We start from the raw sequence: 21,853 nt of genomic DNA, 5'->3' as shown, positions 1-21,853 counted from the left end.
ATGTAATGATTTACTGCAAAGTAATAAAGGTTTGTTCCACCTCATTGCAGTATAATAACTAAATGCTGCTTCCATGCTTTCTTTTTTTTTTCCCCAGGGAGCAGTTATTACACTTTAGAGGCACATCTAAGGTATCAAACGCTGACTGAGAACAGGAGTTGCAGCCATCTGCTGTTCAAACTTTTGTTTGTGAGGTGTACCCAATCAAACGCAGGCTGACTTAAAGAGAGGGGGGAGGGAGCTATAACTTATTATGGCCAGAAGCTGAACTGGGAGGCTACAATACTTTCTCACAAAAGAAGAAGAATTTCTATGAATGGTATTCATGGAAGTTTCATTTAATTTAGTCCAGAAATACAAATATATAGCTGGACATGAGCATAATAAGTCCAATTTAATGATAATCAGCGAGCTATTGTTCCTTTAATAATAGTTCAAGAATTTTTAAGTAAATTGAGGTATTTAAAGTAAAACCTTGAGTTACCTGGAAGAGCTTTTATTACAAGAAATAACCCAGACAATAATCTGTTGCAAGTATAACATGATGGGATTTTCTAACATTTGCCTATTTGGGGATTTGTGATTGGCTCTTAAAGAAAAAAGAAAGAAACTCAGTGTCAATACACAAAAATAAGGACAAGCATAGGCGCTTTTTCAAAGTATTTTATTTTTCAGTCCAGGGAACTTCAGAGTATATTTTTTCTAAAAATAGCTGCTTTAATGTGTTCACACCTGGGTTCTCCCCGAAGCAGCTGCAGTCTGCAGGATTCACTGGGGGTTAAGTACCTTACTCACACTGGACTGCAGTGAATTGTAATTTTCTTTGATGTTGAATTTTATAAGGTGTTGCACATGTCTTCGCTGCAGCACTTCATATTAATGTAGGCGTTCATCTTCAGCATTTCGCAACTGTCCAGATCCATGCATTTCTGGTAATGGCCATCTACGAAAGCCAGATGAAAAGGTTATGTTTCATTTTTTAAACATTTACATACTTCACATACACTTGACAGTCTCCATTATTATACAAGGAATAGTATCTCTGCTCTCTGTGACCTTATCCTGCAGAAAATTGATCAAAGTCATACTTTTTTATATAACATAATTTGCTTCTTGTGCTCTTTGCCCCTTTCCCTGCTGAAATAAATATAAGATGAAGAACTCACATGGTGCTCTGAGGAACTTGGCGGCAGCGCACCCATTCTTTTCTGGTTTACATGTTTCTACAGTGAGCTCACAGCTACCTCCAGCCCTTTTTGGGACACAGCGGTGGCAGTCCAGGGCTTCACCTGAAAACCGAAAAATAGTAAGAAAATTACAGAATAAATTCTGTCGTAATGTGGCCGAAATGTATCTTGGGACAAAATTGCATTTGCAAAGGATTCAGAAGTTTTAATTTAGATGTTAAAGAGTGGTTTGTTTAGGTTGTAGCTCACTGCAGTGAAGACTTTAAAATGAAGAAAATGGCGGTCACTGTTGCACAGCAGCAGAAGTTATGTTTATAGAGTGGAGAATCAGTGACAGACTCACCAGCTGTAAATAGCAGGGCGACAGCAAGAGCCAAGACCAGCAGCTTCATTGTTCTGTTCACCATTGCAGCCTATGCAAGATAAAGCACAGGCTTGATAACACAGACACAAAGTGCTTTCAAAACATCAAATTCCAGCACTTTTAATTCATGAAATTTACCATTTATTTTAAACTTTTCCCGGTACTCAGTATTGTTTAATGGTCATATAAGACTCTAGAAAGTGACACACTCTTGAGTGAGTATATATAGTTTATACATAAATGTGTCTATATATGCCAATGCACAGTATTTAAATTTGACAGATCATATATGATCCCAAAACCACATCATTACCTATGTTATATGCATGTTATTAAACATGTTCCCAAAAAACTGCTGACAAGATCTAAACCACAAACTGCATTTGTCTGAAAAAAGTCTTTTATATATATACATACATACCTTGCTGTATGTCTATCTTGGTTTCTCCCAGCGACTGAGAGGTCATCGGCTTTCCCTCTTTATATATACCCTTTCATACTTTGCACTGTCATGGTAACATCCCATTAGGTGCTGTGGCTCTTGTAAGTCTATATACTTAGCATCTCACTCGCCCGAGTACACTGTGTTCAGGGGTCATAGTTTCCCAATGCTCAGATCCCCTCATTAAGCACGAGCTGTCCACCTTTTAGCCACTGTACAGTCTATAATTCATGAGAATTGCTAATAGCAATGTATGCATTCAGTTCAACCTCATATATTTATTTCTATAAGATACATTTGTACCTCAGGGGAATACGAGAAAGAAAGAATCAGAAAGAGTCAGACGTACATTGTGTTTGCTTAAGGTGGATCATGTGTGACTTATAAGAGGTGTAATACCTCTGTGTAAGTGCTCTTTAACCAGGACTGACCAAATACAATTTGATTTGAATCAAAACATTACCAAGGCCCTGACATGAATCTGCTCTTGATATAAATCTAATGAAAGGAAAGTAAAAGGGTGGAACAGTCACTTGCTGTTAAACAATGAAAGGAAATGCCTTTAAGTCCTTCAGAGCTGCTGCTCATGAAACTAAAATATCTTACATAGTGCAAAGTATTACGCACATTCACTTCTACCTACAGTATGTCCACATCAAAATACATCTATTCATAGCTGAAAAGCTGGTGACAACCGCGCTTTACAACCATGCAATGACTTGCATAGCATGCATAGACTGCCTGGTCTAACTCTTGGAAATATTTGTTCGGTTAAAACACGTGAGCTGCTTTGCACACACTCCTGCCATTAATATTCATTTTAAAATAGGTTCTATCAGCACTTGATGACAGATTTATTGTTTCCATTGAGCCAACCTTTCACCTCTGCTTTAACTTTCCCTCTCTGTGTTTGTTTTCCTCCCCATCTCCTCCCTCATCTGGACACAGCCCAAATATTACCCTGCAACCCCCCCGCCTCAGTATAACATCACTCTCAAAGCCCAATCAAAGCAAAATCTCTCTCCCGCTATTGTTTCGTCCTCCCGAGCCAAACTCCAATATCAGCACTGGCACATGTAAGGGAAACTGTCCATGTGGCAAAATATCTAAACCCCCTATTGTTGTGCTTTTGTTGCTTCTCTCTCGCGATACCGCCACACTCTGCGCTGTCCATATATATCTGGGAGTCCAAATTTGTCCACTCCTATACTGTGTGAGTAATTTGGAACAGCCAACAGTGGAAAATGTCTCAGTACTCAGGAAAGGTGAGTACCACAACAAGAATGCAGCCACAGATTTAGGCCAGTTTCACAACAAAAGTTAATCACAATCACATTCATCTTGATGACCGGTCCAAACACGTTTCCTCAGTTAGCTAAACTGATATGCAACATTTTCACTGTTTATTAGGAGGAAATACTCAAATCTTGACTGTTGTTATGAATATAGATTGTCTTCTATGAGGGGAAATGTTTCACTGGGAGAAAGCTGGAGATCTGCAGCGACTGTGACAACTTCCAGGACCGAGGGTTCATGAACAGAGTGAACTCTGTCCGTGTGGAGAGCGGGGCCTTCGTCTGCTTCGACCACCCAGACTTCAAGGGCCAACAGTATATTCTGGAGCATGGAGAGTACCCTGAATTCCAGCGCTGGAATGCCCACAATGATCACATGGGATCTTGCAAACCAATCAGGATGGTAAGAGTGTGTGTGTGTGTGTGTGTGTGTGTGTGTGTGTGTGTGTGTGTGTGTGTGTGTGTGTGTGAAAGATAGAGACCCCAGGGACAGACAAATATTTGGTTGGTTAAAAAAACAGGCAGATGGGCACATGTGTGGCCTCATTTGTGCGCCTCTGTTTGTTGAAAGTAATAATGTTGGAACTACTTTTGCATAACAGACATCATCAAAGAAACTTTCAGGTTTTTACATCTCATACTTATGTAATCAGCTTAAAGAACTGCATTTATATTTCATCCTCCACATGTACTAACCTTTAGATTTCTATAGGTGCAAGTGTTTTGTGCCCACAATACAGCCTCTGTCACATAAAGGAGAAAGCCTTGGTCGTTTGCAGAGAGCTGAAGTCAAACACTGTTGACTCAGCGATCACGCATGTCATTATCCTCCCAGCATGGAGAGCACTACAGGATGGAGCTGTTCGAGGGGGACAACTTCTCTGGCCAGTGTGTGGAGCTGTGTGACGACTGCCCATTTCTCCAAGCACGAGGCCTGACCAAGAACTGCATCAACTCTATCAAGGTTTATGGAGACGGGGCGTACGTATCTTTGAGGCCATATATAGTTTTTGATTTAACTGAGAGAAGAGCGCATAAGACATGCCCTAAAACATTTTCCTTCATTATCTTTAAATAATGAACTAAACCTTTGTGAAACTGGCCACTTTCGACTGACCTGTTACAAGGTCATTTCACACAACATATATTTTCCCACTTGCCTTTTGTTGTACTTAACAAGGCAGATAGTTCCATAAACAGATGTAAGCACAAATACATGTAATCTGTATTAATTTTCTGTAGGCGTAGAAAGCAGACAGGTTGGGTTAAAAGAAAAACAAAAGCTAGCATTCAGAGAAAGTCCAGTCTAGCTTATGTGCAGGGCAAACTTTTCTAGGTGCCAGACCAATGACCAATGTGTTGCTCCGTATTAAACCTCACACATAAAGAATTTACAGTCTTTAACAGTGTAACAGCAAAACAGATGTGCCATCACCTTAAATAATTAGATGCACTCTCATCATTTTAATAGGGACTACTTCTTTAGTGGAAAGCAGACTTGTTAAAAAACACTGACTAAATACAGAAAAAATTAAATAAATATTAAAGTAAATGCGGGGAAAAAGTTTAAGAAAATGTGAACAGTTATCTTGAATGGCAGTCTTTAAAAAGAGAGAGAGAGAGAGAGAAAATGAATTTACTCTTTTAGAAAAAGAGCAATGTTTCACTGGATTTTCACATGTAATTGGTCAATATTGTTAGTGGCATGAACAAAATTCTGAAGTCTCAGAGGTGGGGCATTCTGGGGCTTTAACAACAATGTTCTGAGGTTCAAAGTCAGCAAAGGGCCTTTGATAGAGACCAGTTAGGGTGTCTGTTTCTCCCACTACTTACATGCTGCCAGTTGTCTCTTCAGTGTTGGTGCTTTATTGGAGGCACCATTACACTACGAGTATCACATTAGAAAGAGTCAATCTCAAAGATAGACTTCTTAAAGCCTCAGCAGAACTATCTACACCGACTGATCTCAGCAAAAGCAAAGAAGAAAATGTGTTTTTATCTTTTTAATCTTTAAACATCAACCAAATTAGAATACTGCCTGAAAATGTTTAGTAAGCTGACTTTCTTTGCACTAATTTATTGCAAGTTTGATGCATTTGCTCTTATTTATTCACTGCTATTGAACAGGTGGGTGTTGTACGAGGAGCCTAACTACCGTGGTCGCATGTACGTCGTGGAAAGAGGAAACTACTGCACCCACATGGAGTGGCAGGCTGAGAACCCCAACATCCAGTCTATTCGCAGGGTTGCAAACTACTTTTAAAACCATCTCACTATCGCTGTCAGTGTGACTGCAGGGAATAGATCCACTACACTGTCAAGTCATCTCACACGTGGCTCTGTGGGGCGATAATAAAGATGAAGAAAATGTTTGGCACTGCTTGTTGTTTTATTTTTGTACTGAATTATTTAAAGGTTCAAATAAAGTAGTGATCCTACAGCATCTTCAATCTTACTTCCATTTATTGTTTTCTCCTATTAATGCACACTCTGTGTGCAGCTCCCAACTTAACCATCGCATTTCATTGTAGACATGGCTACAGGCTATGATTCAGGTAATTGCTTTAAGTGCTGTGCTTTCCCGTATACTAATGGATCCATTGCAAAGTTAAGATATCCTGAATACCACTCCCACGCAGATTAATAGATGTATGTGAATTTTATTTATCCAGGGGGGCAATTAAATTGTTGTAATAGTTTGAAAAAGACAATTTACAGCCTGATAATCAACTATAGAAAACGCTCTAATGAAAATGTCTAGTCTTTTGGCACCTACACAGGTGAATGGTCTGCAGAGTCAGCACTGAACGGGAGAAACTGTGTGTCCTTCCTACATATACAGTGTATAAATCAAAAGAGAAAGAGAGATTCTGCACAGGGCGACAGAGCAGCTGTGCCTGCACTCGGGAGCTCTGCTACCACCTAGTGTCATCTATCTATTTTACTGCGGAGTATTGACACTCCGCTCAGGGTGATCTAAGGATCATGGCATAATTAACACCTAAAATGAATCTGCTACATGCTTTGTATGATGTGTATGGTACAAATTAAAAAAACAAAAACAAAACAGAACAGGAAACACAATTTCCAGTATAAACCTCTTTTTTTTAACCTTGTAATTTCATCTGACAATGCACATCACATATCCAATGTATTTTATGCCATCTACAATGCAACACAAGGTGAAAGGCTGGTATACTTAAACGTATATGTAATTAACAGTCCTTTGTAACACTATGAGCTCATAGTTTCATGCTTTTAATGTGCCACTGCATCATTTCCCACATGTTCTCATTCTTCTACAAATGTCACACCAGGGCTGTGGCCGCTGGACCTTTAATGAGCACTCATGTGCTTTCTCTTCCAACTGTCATGACAACAGAACATCTATCTTTACAAGGTTTCGCTCTTGGCCTCTATTGAGTTACAGGGTCAATACAGGATAGCTTAATGAGGAAATGCTTTGTCTTGAGTTACACTGAATGGGACTAGTTTAAGGGCGATTACCTATGGCTAACCCTATTCCTAAGCCATTTGCTGCATAAATTGGCTGAGTGTCACCAACATGCCATTAGTCAGAATGTCAAAGTAGGAGAAAGAGTGGAGGGGCCGCCGTGGAAGGCTTAATGGCATTTTAACAATGTCACTGTTGATTTGCTGTGATGACGGGACTATTTATTTTGCACAAAAGACCTCAATTTTAAAAAAGTGAGCCTTTAAGGCTTGGAAGGAAACTATGCACCATACTATTGTGTCACAATTGGTAACTATTCTGTGATAAATACACCTTGACTATTTGCTCTAATGGAGGCACACATTTCCTCTTAAGTAGGGAGTTCATAAAAGAGAAGCTGGACAAGCAGTGAACTTTAATCCTTATGAGGGAAATACTTCTCAACTGTCTGTTGACTGGGAAAGTTAATGAACTGACTAATCCTTTGACACAAAAGCATGTAAGATCACAGATTGATGGTGTTAAACAATAACATTTTGTCATGAGCTATAAGTAGAATATCAGATTTGAACACTGTGGGAGATTTCACACACATTTTTTTTTTTAAAAAAAGGCTTGCCAATACATTGTGTAGCACGGTTTGGCTCTGTCTTGGTAGCTCTATATGTTATATATCTTATATTTAATACTGTGTGATGGTAAAATGAGTAATTAGAACGAATGCATTTTAAACAGCATTTATGGTAACGTGCTATTCCAAATTAGGTCAGCTATTTTTAGCACCGCAACTTATGCATAAAAGATCATACAGACAGAATTTATTTAAGTACTTGTGGGGCTGCAAAAGCTATTTGTCACACTGACACAGAGGACGACGTGGTGTATTATGCATACAGCAAAAAGAGATAATTCTGCATTTGTACAAGCTTCCTTTCACATTCATAGGCATTAGCTATTAACCCTCAATTAAAAAAAAAAAATCTTTGAAAAAGTCCACACGCATTGCATTCTCACCTATACCTTCGATTGCATTAATCAATTAGCTTTGGAATAATTGTGATTATGGTTTAAATGCGAGGCTGGCTGTTAAGAACCAAAGAGTGGTGGGTTTAAACCAAACCCCGACCGCAGAAAGTGCAAGTCTTGTATCGGCTTCGATTCGGGACACACACCGACGTGGAAAACACACCTCTCTCCGGCATTTGTATTTCTGACGTGATATGTGTAAAAAAACGAAACAAAAAAAAAATGTGATAGTTATCGACAGGAAGCAAGAATAAAGTCATTTCAGGCGTCTATCTGCGGTGTCGCGTTAAGGTCACTCGCTGGCTGCCTGAATTCCCCTCTTTGTGTTTATACATCCGGGTTTCCCTGTTTGCAGCCCATTCCCCATTTAGAAGCCATTTTGGACACAGATCAGTAACATGCATGTAAACCCCGACCGACCTCCCGACGCAGCGGTGCTACTATTCAAGTGAATAACCTTAAAAAACAACGAGCTTCCGTCTCGGGTGTTTTATCGGCTTCCTATTCGGGTTTTCGATCCACTTCCGACGCGAAATGAAGCACCTATTAATGGAATAACAACCTGGCAGTCAATTAATCGCCCCTATCTTTTCTTGCAACATTGTTGCAGCGTCGCGGCTATTGACACGCGCTGTGGCTGTGGTGGTTTAGGCTGCTGGAGGGACCGGAGGCCTGTGGTCGTTTTGATCCTGGACTGATGTTTTGGGCCACCTGAGTTTTAATGTTCGCGACGGAAAGCGGGGGAAATCTCTGCCCTGTATTTAAAGCGGAACATGTCTTTTTCATGGCTGACTTGTTCACTTCTTCTGGGAACTTTATGCGCAGGTAAGCCGCCGTTGTTGGTCCCGAATTTGCAACAGTTTAGTCGAGCAGTTCGCCGCGATTATTTTAATTTTTTTTTGTAGGAGTGTGAGTAATTGTCCGCGTTTGAAATTTCGACCCGCGAACGAGTCCGCGGTTGCGAGTTGTTTAAACTTTGTTGGCAGCTCGTTCAGCTGGGATTTTTATTTCCCCTCTACAACCATAATCGCCTTTTCTCCGTTTAGCCCCCCTAAAGACAAATATGCCACACTCGGGAATTTCCCTCATTCAAACGTTTGAATCACGTAGTATTTTCACCGGACAATATATATATTATTATTCTTGTTAATATTATTATTTTTAATTGTACATGTATCCAAATTTAAAACTGTTGCTCCTTCGCTGTGGCAGGAATAGAAGGCAGCAGCTGCATCAACATCCTGAAACCTTATAGGCTACCTCTCAGGTCTGCACTCTTGTTTGTGGTTACGGGCTCAACAAGAACCTTCTCCAAAGACTCTTCCCTCTGTAAGGATTTGTATGAATCGTTGGCGTTTGATTTGGAGAGACGGCAGCTGTTGTCACAAGTCAGGTCTTTGTCGTGAATCGAGGTTATTGTCTCCCACTGCTCAAGTGTCCACAGGGTTTGACTTGGTACCACGTGAAATTGAGCATGGGGGTTGTTTTTTTCTTTTGTTTGTCTTTTTTTTTTTGCCAGCGTTTTTAAGCCTATGTTGATGATTTTTAATGTCCCAAAACGCGAGTGCACCCCTCTTCCTAAGCTAGGTATTCGCGTCTGTGACTGAACAGAGGGCTTTGAAACAATAATTTCCACTTTAGTGTTTTTTTTCCTCGAACTGTAATAAAAATTTAATTGAGGCACAGCTTTCTCTTGTGTGCCAGCAGCGCTGTGGCTAATGTCTTTATGGTTAATAGATTAGGACTGGCGGTGTACAGTAAGCTGCTTCTGCGGAATTCACGTTGTTGTGGTGTAAAAGCTCAGTAAGTGACAGAGGGAGGGGGGTTGGGAATGATATTGTAGTAAAAGTCCTCTCGGATCATGTGACCGCAGATATCAGAAATGCCATCTCGGTTCAATGAAGCGTTGAGCATCGCTGCTGTGTGTTTTATCCTTTGCTACCTTGCTTACTTCCAACCTTTTTTATAATGACTGCGATCTTTGGCCACTGTGTGCATTGGCTGTTTCTTATAATGAAGTCAGTTGTGTGCTGCTGAACAGCTATATGTATGCATGCGTGCCTCTGTGTGTGTGTGTGTAATGGGTTAGTGGGGGTAATATTGGGGGATGGGCAGGCTCCTATAGGCAGGGATTTAAAGAGACAGGCACCTTTTTTCTTTTTTCTTTTTTTAAAACCTCCCCCCTCTGAACAAAGATTAGGCATGGATGTCCAAGCTAAATTGTGACTAACATGTCGTCTGCGTTTGTGTTTGACACAAACCCAGTTAGGTAAACAATTATTATGACACGGGGCACACATTTTATAAAATTTGCCTCTTTGTACCACCACAGTTTGTTTGAAACGAAGCAATCTGATACAGCTGGAGTTAGAATTTCAGCTTTAAACCAAGGGGTTTAAAAGAGTGATTGCATTTACAATTTTTATTTTTATTTTTTTTACATTTTCACAGCCTCAGAAGTAAATCAATAATTAACTGGTAAGACTTTTGATGTCCATAGTTATAGTATAGTTGTTCAGAGGAACTCTCAATTCACAAACCAAAGAGGTGTTAATGCAAATAAAGGAGGCCATTATTTGGCTGACAATAAATAAATAAATACAACAGGGAGTAACTTGAAGAATTGTGGGTGGGAATGAAAATTGGGTCGAGAAAGAAAGGATGCGCTAGGCACCAGGAAGAAGTCATGCAAGACTATGAGTGACAGTTAAAGTGTTTGACTTCTTTTGTTTTTGAAGATTTTTTTTTTTCCAACATCCAGCCATCAAGCTGGGTGTAGGACTCAAGAACAGAAAGGTCATTGAGAATTCCATGACAAATTTCCCAGCTTTAAACAAAAGCCTGGAAAGTTTTGGAACAAAACTCTTTGAACAGAAAAAGCCAAACGTTTACTGGAATGATGGTAAGAGAAGAACGAGGCATCTGTCAAATATGGTGGAGATAGTGGGCATATCATACTGCCAGTGAAATTGAGTTGGTGTTTGTTCATAGATATACTATAGAAATATATTTCACACTGAAATTCAGTCAAGTGACTCTGTGCTGTGGATGTCATTGTGTAGTGTTTCACAATGCAGAATAACAGTGAGCTGAAATGTGCTGCAGAAGCAAGCTCTTTAAGATTCATGTTGATTTCATTCACATGATCTCAGCCCAAGTGGGTGTGCTTTTCACTTTTCACTAAAGATAAAAACTGAAGGCCAAAATGCCCACAAACAAGCTACAACTGAAGGTGGCTGTAGTCAAGGCCAAGTGAAGCATCTAAGGAAGGAAACTCGCTCAGTATTTGGTGTTGTCCATGGATTCCAGACTTCAATGAGTACAAAGAGTTTTTGTGCAAGTACTGGTAAAAACGAATCCTTACATTTAAAAGTCTTTGTTCAGCTACTTGAAAATCAAGTGTTTAGAAACAAAAACCAAACTTCATTCATAAAAGGTTAGTTCAATATTTTATTAAACCCCCTGAAAATCTGAAAGTTCACACTTGAGTCACACCTAGATTGCTTCCTTTCAAATCCATTGTGGTGTGGTAAAGAGACATAATTACTGAAAGTAAGTCACTGTCCAAATAATCATGGGACAAACTGATTGCACATGTCTAACATGAAATCCAAGAAGAGAAATGAGAATAATGCCTTTTCATTAAATCATTCACCACTGGGAGACTGACGGCTATTGTAAAAAAAAAAAAAAAAAAAAAAAAAATTACTGTCGTTTTTTTCTTTAGTGTTTCCTGTCAAAGCTCTCAAAGAATGTCTTATCTGTCTTTCCAGATGCGTCTCAAGAAGGATGCAGTAGTCTTTATCTATAGAAAAAGAATGCCGACGTATTCATGCTGCGATTCTTTACCACAGCAGGGCATATCATTGTTTTATAGCTAATTGAATTCTGTAATTTCCCCCTTCTTCTTTTTTAACTTTTTACTCTCTGAAAAGATCTTAGTTAATGTGATTATGCCGAACTTGTATTCAGCACAAATTTCTTAGCCCACAGGAACTCCCTTTTTACTACAGAGAGCTCCCAAACCTGGATACGTGCCAGAGTGACGATGGAGGCTCTGCTCAGCGATGTTTCGTCGTGGCACAGAGCGGAGTCTGCGCCATATGTCTGTACTTCCGCCATTGAGTTTCGATTCATTACGGTGTGAGCTGACTGAGGCTTTTCTGTCATTCTCAGGGTACAGTCTTGGCGAAGCGGAGACCCGGGAGTGTGTGTACTACAACGATAACTGGCGTTCGGAGAGGACCAACCAGAGCGGCTTCGAGCGTTGCGAGGGGGAAAAGGACAAGCGACTGCACTGTTATGCCTCCTGGCTCAACTCCTCAGGGACCATCAAACTGGTGAAGAAAGGCTGCTGGCTGGATGACTTCAACTGCTATGACAGGTCGGATAACCGTGCGAGGTCATTCGCTGCTGCGAATTTGCATTTATATTTCATGTACCTAGCTCTCACCCAGACTGACGACTGACTGACATTGAGGACAACAGAAAAGGTTCCCTCAGTACCTGCATGTAGTTCAGTGCATCTTTTTGTGCCCCTCTCTCACTTTGCACTGTTAAAGACAAATTTAAAAAATGTTTTTTGCTGCCTTTAGTTTCACAAACGGACGAGTAATCTCTTTTTCTCACATCACCATTTGGCTTCGTGATCTCACAGAACAGGCAACCATCTCATGCTCTTTGAATGTTTAAAGGATCTTTTTCATTTAGCCTTGTGATGTTTTAAAAGGTGAATAACAGAGAGAGACCATGGGAAAATATCAGTTGCATGCTGTAAAAGCAACCACGTATAACAAGAAAAGGAGACTAACTGTGGCCCAGTTTCATATTGCTTAAGGTGCTGTCAAGCAATCAACCATACAGGTATACTGAGACAATTTTCTTGTACATGAAGCATACGATATATTCAGATATTTATATTAGCCAATTATCCAGTTCAGGGTCACAGATATTCATCTTCAGACTGCTTGTTTTGTTTGATTAGTTGGCAAAACCTAAAACACATTCACTGTAGAATGATATAAATTGGAGAGCAGTGGCAAATATAGATATTAAGAAGCTGATGCCAGGTAATTTTTAGCAAATCATTTCCAAGTATGGGTGTTTGTGTCGGGGAAAGTTCTCTGCAGCCAACACATATTTGTGCAAATAGCCAGATAGCCTCTGTGAGCAGTGCAGCACACAGTTCAGCCCGATGATGGCAGATACATACTGTGACACGAGGCCACTCAGGATTTTGTAAGTGAGGAGGAGAATTTAAAACTAGCCTTTATCAGAAGTCGGCATTGAACTGAGTGCCACAATCAAACTTTCCAGTTATTAACATGCTATCCACAGCCTTTCCAACAAGCTGGGGTCCTCTTGTGGCACAGAAAGGAGAGCTGGAGAAAAGAGAGCTGCGATAATTGATCCTACATGACACAACTGTGTGTGTGTGTGTGTGTGTGTGTGTGTGTGTGTGTGTGTGTGTGTGCTTTAAAATGTGTATTTTATGTGGCTTTTATTATCCTTTCCAATACTTTGACATAATTTGCCAGATTAATGTGCAGATGTTGTGAGTTGCCAAATGGCAATTAAGTGACTATTTCACTGAGTGTTAGTGTGAAATTTGAGCATTACCAACATGTGACTAAAAGCTAGAGTGGCATATGTAGAAATTGTAGGTTTAGGTACAAGATGCTGAAATCTTCATTTAGCCATGAGCTGCTGAGGGTAATTACAATAGAACCTGGGAAAAAACATACATTTGCTGGTCAATTTAATCTGTGTGAAAAGCTCCATAAAATGGTTGTAGTAATTGAAGAGCAATGGAGCAGGTGAGGAATTTTGAGTACATGAACATTTAGTGTCAATGGTTAATGGGAGGAATATGCAGATGCATAAAGTGTGAGAAATCCTGTGATTCCTCGGAATTGGGAACATCTGCTGTCTTAAGAGGAGTGAAAAGATGAAAAATTGGCTGTAAACATTAGTTTTTTCCCACCCAAAACACAAAAACTCTATAAATGTAGTCTTTGCTGGCTTATATTTGTTGATACCAGTACAAGTAACCATGGCAAAGACGTGTATTAGTTAATCTGTGGCAATATCCGATCAAATGATTAAATTGCGTTGTCGTAGAGTTAATGTACAGCAAATACATGAAAACAATAGACTGACACTACTAAACTTTAACAACCAAGGATAATGTCAGAAAATGTTTTTGTCTGTTGGGTCTAGAACAGTAACGTTGATGCGCCATCTGTTGTTTTTAGGCAAGAGTGCGTCTCCATGGAGGAAAACCCTCAGGTCTTCTTCTGCTGCTGCGAGGGCAACTACTGCAATGAGCGATTCACCCACCTTCCCGACTTGATTGGTAGTGGCAACCGAGGTGAGTGGCAGATGCATCCTACAGATAATAAAGATCTCTTCTTTCCCACTGTGATTAGTAGGAGTGAATCTCTGCATTTCAATGAGACTACAAATCTCATTAATATTAATAAATGACGCCATATTTAAGAAGGGGCTATTGGATTTGACCGATTTTGGTTTTTGGGAATGGTATATGTGTGATTCTTCTGGTTCTGGCTTTTTAATCGAGTGGGATAAAACAAAAATTAACCTCTATGTTAACTAATTTCTCAGCTTAGAATTGATGTCAGGCAATCTCTTACCCTGCCAATTCAAAATCAGCTCTCACAGCCTTTGAGGGACAAATGTGATGCTTAACATATCTTATGTGTCATAAAGCTGACATGCCGTAATTATTCTGTACCTCCTTGACAGTGAAAATCCAGCCTCCACCCCGAGTACCGTCCCTGCTCAGTGTGCTGGTGTACTCCCTGCTGCCTCTCTGTGTGCTGTCCCTGGCCCTTGTTCTGGCCTTGTGGATGTACCGCCACCGCAAACCTCCCTACGGCCATGTAGACCTGAGCGAGGTGAGACGGGCTATGCCCATCTTAGTGTGAGACTTGTAAGGTCATCAGTCACGTAGTCCTGACAAGGATGCAGTGCTTGTCACTTTTGTGTTTTGTAGCACTGAAATTGTTAATGTTTTGAGGTGGATTCAGCAGTAGAATAAGATGTTTTTATTTATTTTTATTTTTTCTGTTCAGGATCCAGGGCCGGCTCCTCCATCTCCCTTGGTGGGTCTGAAACCATTGCAGCTTCTAGAAATCAAAGCTAGGGGGCGCTTTGGTTGTGTTTGGAAGGCCCAGTTAATGAGTGAATATGTTGCTGTTAAGATCTTCCCAGTTCAGGTATGTAATTAATTCTGGCTTAAAAATATACGTCATATGCTTCAGTGTATGAAGAGACGCCTTTTTTCTTGTTCTAGATTCCATGTGCGCCTTGTTGTTTTTGACCTCCAGAGTGCTTCTTTGCATCGTAAAGCTCTAAAAATAACTCTCTGGTTTGTGTTTACAGGATAAGCAGTCATGGCAAAATGAGCGCGACATATTCTTGACTCCGGGGATGAGACATGAAAATATCTTGCGTTACATCGCTGCAGAGAAGCACGGAACCAACATGGAGACGGAGCTGTGGCTTATCACAGAGTTTCATGAAAGGGTGAGAACATATTCTGCCTACATACAGAATACACACAGACCGATATATCAACCCCAAAGCAAGTTTATGGTGAGGTATACGGCTTTTATTTCGACTAGTACCGCTGGAGGTTTTCCAATATTGAGGGAGCGCTCTGTTTACCTCAAAACAAGAGAAGAGAATCGCAGCCTTTATTAAAAAGAAGATTTCACCACATATGTCTGATCTGCTGTTCCAGTACATCCAAAAGCAATAGATCAGGCGGTGCCGCTTAAACTTAGGACGGTTTGTTTTTTAAGCTAGTAGCTTAAAAAGTTTGTATTTGATGTCAGATATTGCAAGATGTTGTGCATTTGCAGTGATGCTGATATATGAGGACACAATAATTATAAACACAAGTGGGACTGATTGTTGCAGCACCTTTTTATTCTTGGTATTGATACAAACGTGGTTAGTTGGAGGCATCAGTGCGTGTGTCAGTTTTTTCAGGGTAAACGTTTAAATTGCTATTTTTGATGTTTTGAAGTATGAAATTGGGTTTCTGTTATATTCTCCCAGACTACAGTATTTGCTGTCAAATGGAAATGACACCAATTCCTGCTCCTTGGTGGATTCAGCAACAGCTCTTCTGTTATTCCTCTGCCTGGATTCATGCGCAGTTGCTAATCCTGGTTTCATAATCCTTTGTGTATTTGTGTGTGAGCAGGGATCCTTGACAGACCACCTGAAGGGCAACACTGTGACCTGGACAGAGCTGTGTCACATAGCAGAGACCATGTCCCGCGGTTTGGCTTACCTTCATGAGGACATTCCCAGTTACAAGGGAGAGGGGCCTAAACCTACAATTGCACACAGGTAGGAAAATCAGCCTAGATTTCCTCAACTCTCGTTCGTTCACTAAAGATTAAACTGTTGCTTTCGATTTGAACAGAAATCTTAATTTAGTGCTGCCCTCTCCTGGTTGTACCTCATTTAATATCTTTACCATGACAGTCTTTGTGTGACTTATGTGACTAAACCTCCCTCTAATTAAGACATTGTAATGACTGTTGTGAAATTAATTCCCCAGGGACTTCAAGAGCAAGAATGTGTTACTACGAGATGACTTAACTGCAGTCATTGGTGACTTTGGGCTTGCTGTAAGATTCGAGCCAGGAAAACCTCCTGGGGATACTCATGGACAGGTATGTAATAACTTCACTGCTTGTTTTTTCTTTTGTCTGCATTGGCTCTGTGATGCAAGTGTTTGTAGGAGTTTCCTTCTGCTTATTAAGTGGATAAAAACCCCAAATTCATTGTCTGTCTAGGTGGGTACGAGGCGTTACATGGCCCCAGAGGTGCTGGAGGGAGCCATCAACTTTCAGCGAGACTCCTTCCTGAGGATAGACATGTATGCTATGGGCTTGGTGCTGTGGGAGCTGGTGTCTCGTTGCTCCGACACAGATGGTGAGTCAACATGGTGAAGGAATGCGTCTTCACCCATAGGTGAAAAGGTCACATTGTTTGACCCCGGCCCAGTAAAGATTCGTTTTTGTTTTGTCTGCAAAGCAAATGAAGGGCAATGCTGCAATGTGGATAAAGTTACTCTTTAAATAGTGTTGAATTTTCAGAAGTCAAAGTACTGCAGTATTTTCTTCTTCTGCGTAACACTTTCCACTCTGTTGCCTTGCTGTCCCTTTGCAGGAACAGTTGGTGAGTACATGCTGCCATTTGAGGATGAAATAGGCCAGCATCCCTCCCTGGAGGATCTGCAGGATGTGGTGGTGCACAAGAAGATGCGTCCAGTCATCAAGGACTCCTGGCTCAAGCATCCTGTGAGTAACAGAAGAATAGCTACTGCAGTTTCAGCAGCAATGCCAGAAGTAGTGCATCCTTTTTTTTTTTTTTTTCTCTTCTTCAGTGAAGAGCTCAATGATTTAAGGTTAAAGTTCTTTGAATTTGTTGTGGCTTTGTTGCTTTGTAACTTTTACATTGAATGGCTTAAATTTGGGGTCATTAATAGAGTTTGGGATTTCTCTGATTTGGGTTTTATATAAAATAATGAACAGAAGATAGACAATTTTAGTAAAAATAAGCAAATGCAACTGCCAACAAAAATCCTTCTATAATTTCTGTTTTGTGCCTACAGGGTCTGAGCCACATGTGTGAGACCATCGAGGAATGCTGGGACCACGACGCAGAGGCTCGACTGTCTGCAGGCTGCGTCGAGGAGCGCATCGGTCAGATCTCCAGGACGATAGGCAGCACTACCTCAGACAGCCCCATCTCTTTAGTCACGTCTCTCATCAACGAGGACCTACCTCCCAAAGAGTCCAGCACCTGAACGGGTGACACCATCCTTCACCTGAGCTCCTGACTTTTTATTTTTCAAACCCAAACTCAGCGGATCTCCGTGAATATTTAAAAAAAAACATATATATATAAAAAAACAAAACAAAAAAAAACAAAAAAAAATACATCTAGCAACTTAAATGCAGCTGCTATTTTATCCCAATACTGGTATTTTTTTCCTGTTTTTAAAGTGTGTGTGTGTGTGTGTGTGTGTGTGTGTTTCAAGTCGGATCCTACTAACACATCCATCTGCTGTAGTTGAAGTAGTAATAAGCTATGCGATGGGCACATCTGATAACACCCATGTGTCAAATCTTAAATGTTGTCATTACCTCATGTGTTTCTTTTGTGTTAGTCTATATTCTTCTTCTTTTTTTAATTACCTCATGAGTTGTCATCGTCGTATTTCGCGTCGTGGTCCTGATCGTCTGCGGCCAAATGAAACGAACCTTTTTGCTCCAAACCTCAGACGACGTGCTGCACACCTCGGAGGAACCGTTTTGAGACTGTTAGACAACATAAATACATCTTCCTCAGGGGTTGAAGCTTCTCGATTTTGAAACTCTGAGTGCGCTCCCTTACTTTAAACCTGTGATTTCCTCAAAATGAAAAACGGAAAAAAAAAAGTTAAAAAAAAAAAAAAAAAAAAACCCGGAGCACAGCTGTTTTATTGTAAGGGAGGGAGCTAAATGGGAGCTGAGCAGTTGTATTGGACATTTCGGACTTGGATTTGGGGCAAGTGTCTTGTCCTCGGGGAACTACCTCTCAGGTATTCAGTAGGCTTCTTTGGAACATTTTCTCTAAGTTAAGAGCCGAGCTATCGAGCTAGCTATCATGGACATATTCCTGGATTTTTTTTTTTTTTTGTTTGTTTTGAATTCAGAGTTACTCCTTTGCCAGTGCCAGGGGCATTGCTGGATGCTGTCTGAAGTTGCAATGTTACACATTCTTAATTTGAACTGTGTGAGTGATAGTGTGAGTGAATCTGAAAATGAAATGATGTGAGATGGATAGAAAGTTTTTAAAGTGAGAGTCATGGGCCATACTTGATTAAGCAACATGTCTGTTTTTTAATTTCCATGAGTGCATGTTCAATAGACTCAGTCGGACACCAGTTCCCAGATACCTCAGTCACTGTATGTCATGCAAGGAGAGCTCAAATGGTTGCCTTTTGTCTCAAATGCAATGCCATAGTTGTACCATAACATGAATACCATACATTGAATGTCCGTTATGCTGCTGTGACTATTCCAGGATACTCAAGGATTTGTAGATGTACATGCATTCTTTGTTAATATAACGCTAACATGTGATTACTATCCACGATATTATGTGAGGCTAATATTCTGTTTTTGTGTGTTTTTTATTTTGACTGGGTAAGCCGTCAGGTGCTTACTCCTACAGACTGACCTCAGATATTCTGACAAGTACCTCAGGCTTTTTCTACATGTATATCAAATTGTGTTATGTATTTTATTGTGTTTTTGGTAGTTGAGATATTTTATTGCTGGTTGGGCCTCTTGTCTGTTGAGATTGAGATTTGATTTTTTTTTTGTAGGAGTCTGACCAGTTTTCATGGTGTTAATTCTCTACAAATCTAAAAGAAGATGGGCAGATTTATGTAAATATGCGTGTACACACAGATGGCGAACACTGCTCAGTGTTTTTTGGGGTGGGTTTTTTTTTTTGTTTGTTTTTCCTTCTCTTTTTTTTTTTTTTTTTTTTTAATAATACAAAATCAGGGCATTACTGTTTTCATTTTGCAGAAATGGAAGAGATTTCTCAGTTCCACCTCTATATATTTAAATAATTTTTATAACTAGCCCTGCATAATAATTTCTTTTTTTCTTTTGGTAGAGTGGCGGTTACTGATTTCAGTGAATTTCAGTGAATAATGGTATTGGTCCCTCTGGATCAGAAGCTGTGTGGGTTGCACTTTGCATTATAGAGCTCAGTGTGTATATTATCAAGAACAAACAGAAAAAAACATACAGATTCCTTTTGTGATTTGGCTTCCTGTTTTGAACAGTATTGCCTCAATATTAACCTGCTGATGTGATGTTCAGACCTGTTTAGTGCTAGTTTAGCCACATTGGACAACACACAGGCTCATCTGTTGTACGTTGATTAGTGCTGTGGAAAGATGGTGATTTTTAACAGTGATCTGTAATGCTTGCCGATGTGCAGTTCTGGTAAAGGATACTAGAAAAAAAAAAATCAGTCGAAATGGAACAATTACTTAACATTTTTTAAAGTGTTTGGAGATCATCGTGTTTGTACCTACATCGATTGACTGATGATGCAGCACCATTGGGAGTCATGTGAGCGGTGGCATGTGCATGGTCCGAGGGTCCAGCAATATTTATTATACAGCAATAGTCATTTGAATATCATAGTTTAAGACATTAAACTCAGCTGTGACTTAGCAGGTTTCTTCTGCAGATCAATAAACTACATCTCATCACACCTGGACCATGTCCTGACGGCGTGGACGTGCTAAAGTCTCCTGATAGGTTGGGTGGGGGGGGATGCTGAGGGTTGCATTCTTAGTGTGAACTGAGCATGGCCCAGGTGCTTTCACGAATTGTGCCAGAAACAAAACGGCAGTCGCGTAGGGGAAATCTGCTGCGATCTGTTGTTACCTCCAAATGCTGTCTTACACCCAGCTCTTCTGAACAGAAAAACCAGTTACCTCATGCAGTACCTCATTAGTAACACTAACATGGAGTCAGCCTCATCTTCAACAAAAAGAAAAGAAAAAATGTATCAATTATTGTGTGTGTATATATCTATATATACATATATATTTGACAAATGTAAAGGTTTTCTTCCTTTTTATGTGTGAATCCTGTGAAAGAAAAATCTTGTTTTTTTTTTTGTTTTGTTTTTTTTTTTGTTTTTTTTAAATTCACAGTCAACATTGTTCATTTCTTGTCGTGTGGATGGATGTTTGACTGAATTGTGTGACTTTCCCTGTTTATGTGAACTGTGTGTGTGTGAGGTGTATGTTGGTTGATGATTTCACTAAAACAGTACGAATGGTAATTTTATCTGTGAAACAAAATGCTTAGAAATATAAACTAGATGAGAATAGTCATCCTTTTGTATATGAAAATAAAGACAAATCTTGATTAACCATTACTGGATAAATTGAGTTCTTTGCATATCTCTTACTGCTTTCAATACTGTCTGTCACTTGAGACAACAAAAAGATTAAAATCAAATAAAAGTGCTGTGAATATTTAATGGTAGAAGGAAAAAAAAAATACCTGCACTATACCTAAAGCCTGTGAGACCGTTCAGGGTTTTTTGTGGCTGCATAAGTCCACTAGATGGCAGCAATGGTGCTACTAGTTTGAATTGGTTCATTTGCAACATTTCAAGCTCAAGAGTACAGTCTGGCTTGAGTTCAGTGTATCACAGTGAATGCTGGTATCTCGTTCCGTTAAATCATTTGTGTACATTTTAGTTATTTTTGCGGCAAAGAATAGTGGAAGAAAGTAATAAATGGACGCTCACATGACTTGTAACTCTTGCAATATTTTATAATACAACAGTAAATACATAGTGTTAAACGTCACCAAATGTTGCCATGTATCTGATTCTAGGAAAAACCAGAAAGTCACTACCGCATTCAGTCATCCGTATAATCTGGCTTCAGCTCATTCCTATAATGAGATCATATGCCTGATAGCTATAACATATTTTAGGCAAAGTAGAATCGCAAAGATTGGCTATTGTGTTCTCAAATTTACCCTGTATCCCATAAAGATACATTATAATATCTCACAATTAAGCCACCTCCGTTTGCGCTTCTGTGTTTGGTATCAAAATAAAAAACGTCCACCAGCACATGAAGGCATCACAGAGCTATCCTCCGGAGGAATTCAGCCAATCAAAACGCGTCATGATTGTCATGTGATGAGCCGACTAGTAAATTACGATTGACTGGAGAGTTGCCGATAGTCAGCTACTTCTCGATGTACAGTTAGGCAAACCTGACAACTTTTTGCCTTTGTTGGAGTTTGTTCGTGTCTCACGGAAATACTTTGCTGCCTTCGCCGTCTTCAATAAGCAACGTTTTATTTGGATATTGTGCCCATTATGTCAGCAAAGAGCCAAGCAGGTGAGATTAGATAGCGTATTTTGGCTGTGCCAGCAATGCAGTTTATGACCGGAGGTCGACTGTTTTTACCGGGGAAGTAGCATCACTTTTTACTGTAAACT

The 21,853-nt window shown here is 40.0% G+C and overlaps 4 protein-coding genes across 6 annotated transcripts in view; 3 read left to right on the top strand and 1 right to left on the bottom strand.

Moving 5' to 3' along the window:
• Positions 1 to 645: 645 nt before the first annotated feature.
• On the bottom strand, positions 646 to 2,125 carry ly97.3 (lymphocyte antigen 97, tandem duplicate 3). Of its 3 annotated transcripts, none has more exons than XM_013273298.3 (4): positions 1,973 to 2,125; positions 1,531 to 1,600; positions 1,167 to 1,289; positions 646 to 943 (listed from the first exon to the last, which is right to left on the bottom strand). In XM_013273298.3, the coding sequence occupies exons 2-4, from the start codon at positions 1,592 to 1,594 to the stop codon at positions 837 to 839; spliced, it is 294 nt and encodes a 97-aa protein (XP_013128752.1). In that variant the 5' UTR covers positions 1,595 to 1,600; positions 1,973 to 2,125; the 3' UTR covers positions 646 to 836. The 3 variants fall into 3 exon arrangements, with proteins under 3 accessions (XP_013128752.1, XP_025756434.1, XP_025756433.1); XM_025900649.1 differs by having other exon boundaries at positions 1,531 to 1,583; positions 1,973 to 2,078; XM_025900648.1 differs by having other exon boundaries at positions 1,531 to 1,621; positions 1,973 to 2,039.
• Positions 2,126 to 2,998: 873 nt separating this feature from the next.
• On the top strand, positions 2,999 to 5,589 carry LOC100699485 (gamma-crystallin N-A). The gene is made up of 4 exons (XM_003448467.5): positions 2,999 to 3,258; positions 3,443 to 3,691; positions 4,124 to 4,269; positions 5,416 to 5,589. The coding sequence occupies exons 1-4, from the start codon at positions 3,238 to 3,240 to the stop codon at positions 5,549 to 5,551; spliced, it is 552 nt and encodes a 183-aa protein (XP_003448515.1). The 5' UTR covers positions 2,999 to 3,237; the 3' UTR covers positions 5,552 to 5,589.
• Positions 5,590 to 8,110: 2,521 nt separating this feature from the next.
• Positions 8,111 to 20,767, top strand: LOC100699754 (activin receptor type-2B). The gene is made up of 11 exons (XM_003448468.5): positions 8,111 to 8,593; positions 11,945 to 12,152; positions 14,023 to 14,138; positions 14,534 to 14,685; positions 14,863 to 15,006; positions 15,173 to 15,316; positions 16,002 to 16,150; positions 16,365 to 16,479; positions 16,603 to 16,741; positions 16,979 to 17,109; positions 17,424 to 20,767. Exons 1-11 carry the CDS (start codon positions 8,542 to 8,544, stop codon positions 17,616 to 17,618), a joined length of 1,545 nt encoding a protein of 514 aa, XP_003448516.1. The 5' UTR covers positions 8,111 to 8,541; the 3' UTR covers positions 17,619 to 20,767.
• Positions 20,768 to 21,569: 802 nt separating this feature from the next.
• The window catches only part of LOC100690565 (rho GTPase-activating protein 29), a 31,651-nt gene continuing 31,367 nt past the window's right edge, over positions 21,570 to 21,853 (top strand). The window contains exon 1 of the mRNA XM_005476634.3: positions 21,570 to 21,752. The gene's annotated coding sequence lies outside the window, so the exon portion shown is untranslated. The remainder of the gene's footprint in view (positions 21,753 to 21,853) is intronic.

This window comes from Oreochromis niloticus, linkage group LG18 (assembly GCF_001858045.2).
Source record: "Oreochromis niloticus isolate F11D_XX linkage group LG18, O_niloticus_UMD_NMBU, whole genome shotgun sequence".
Lineage (NCBI taxonomy): Eukaryota > Metazoa > Chordata > Actinopteri > Cichliformes > Cichlidae > Oreochromis > Oreochromis niloticus.
The sequence above is the reverse complement of the archived record's forward strand: the minus strand, read 5'-3'. Positions and strand labels throughout refer to the sequence as shown.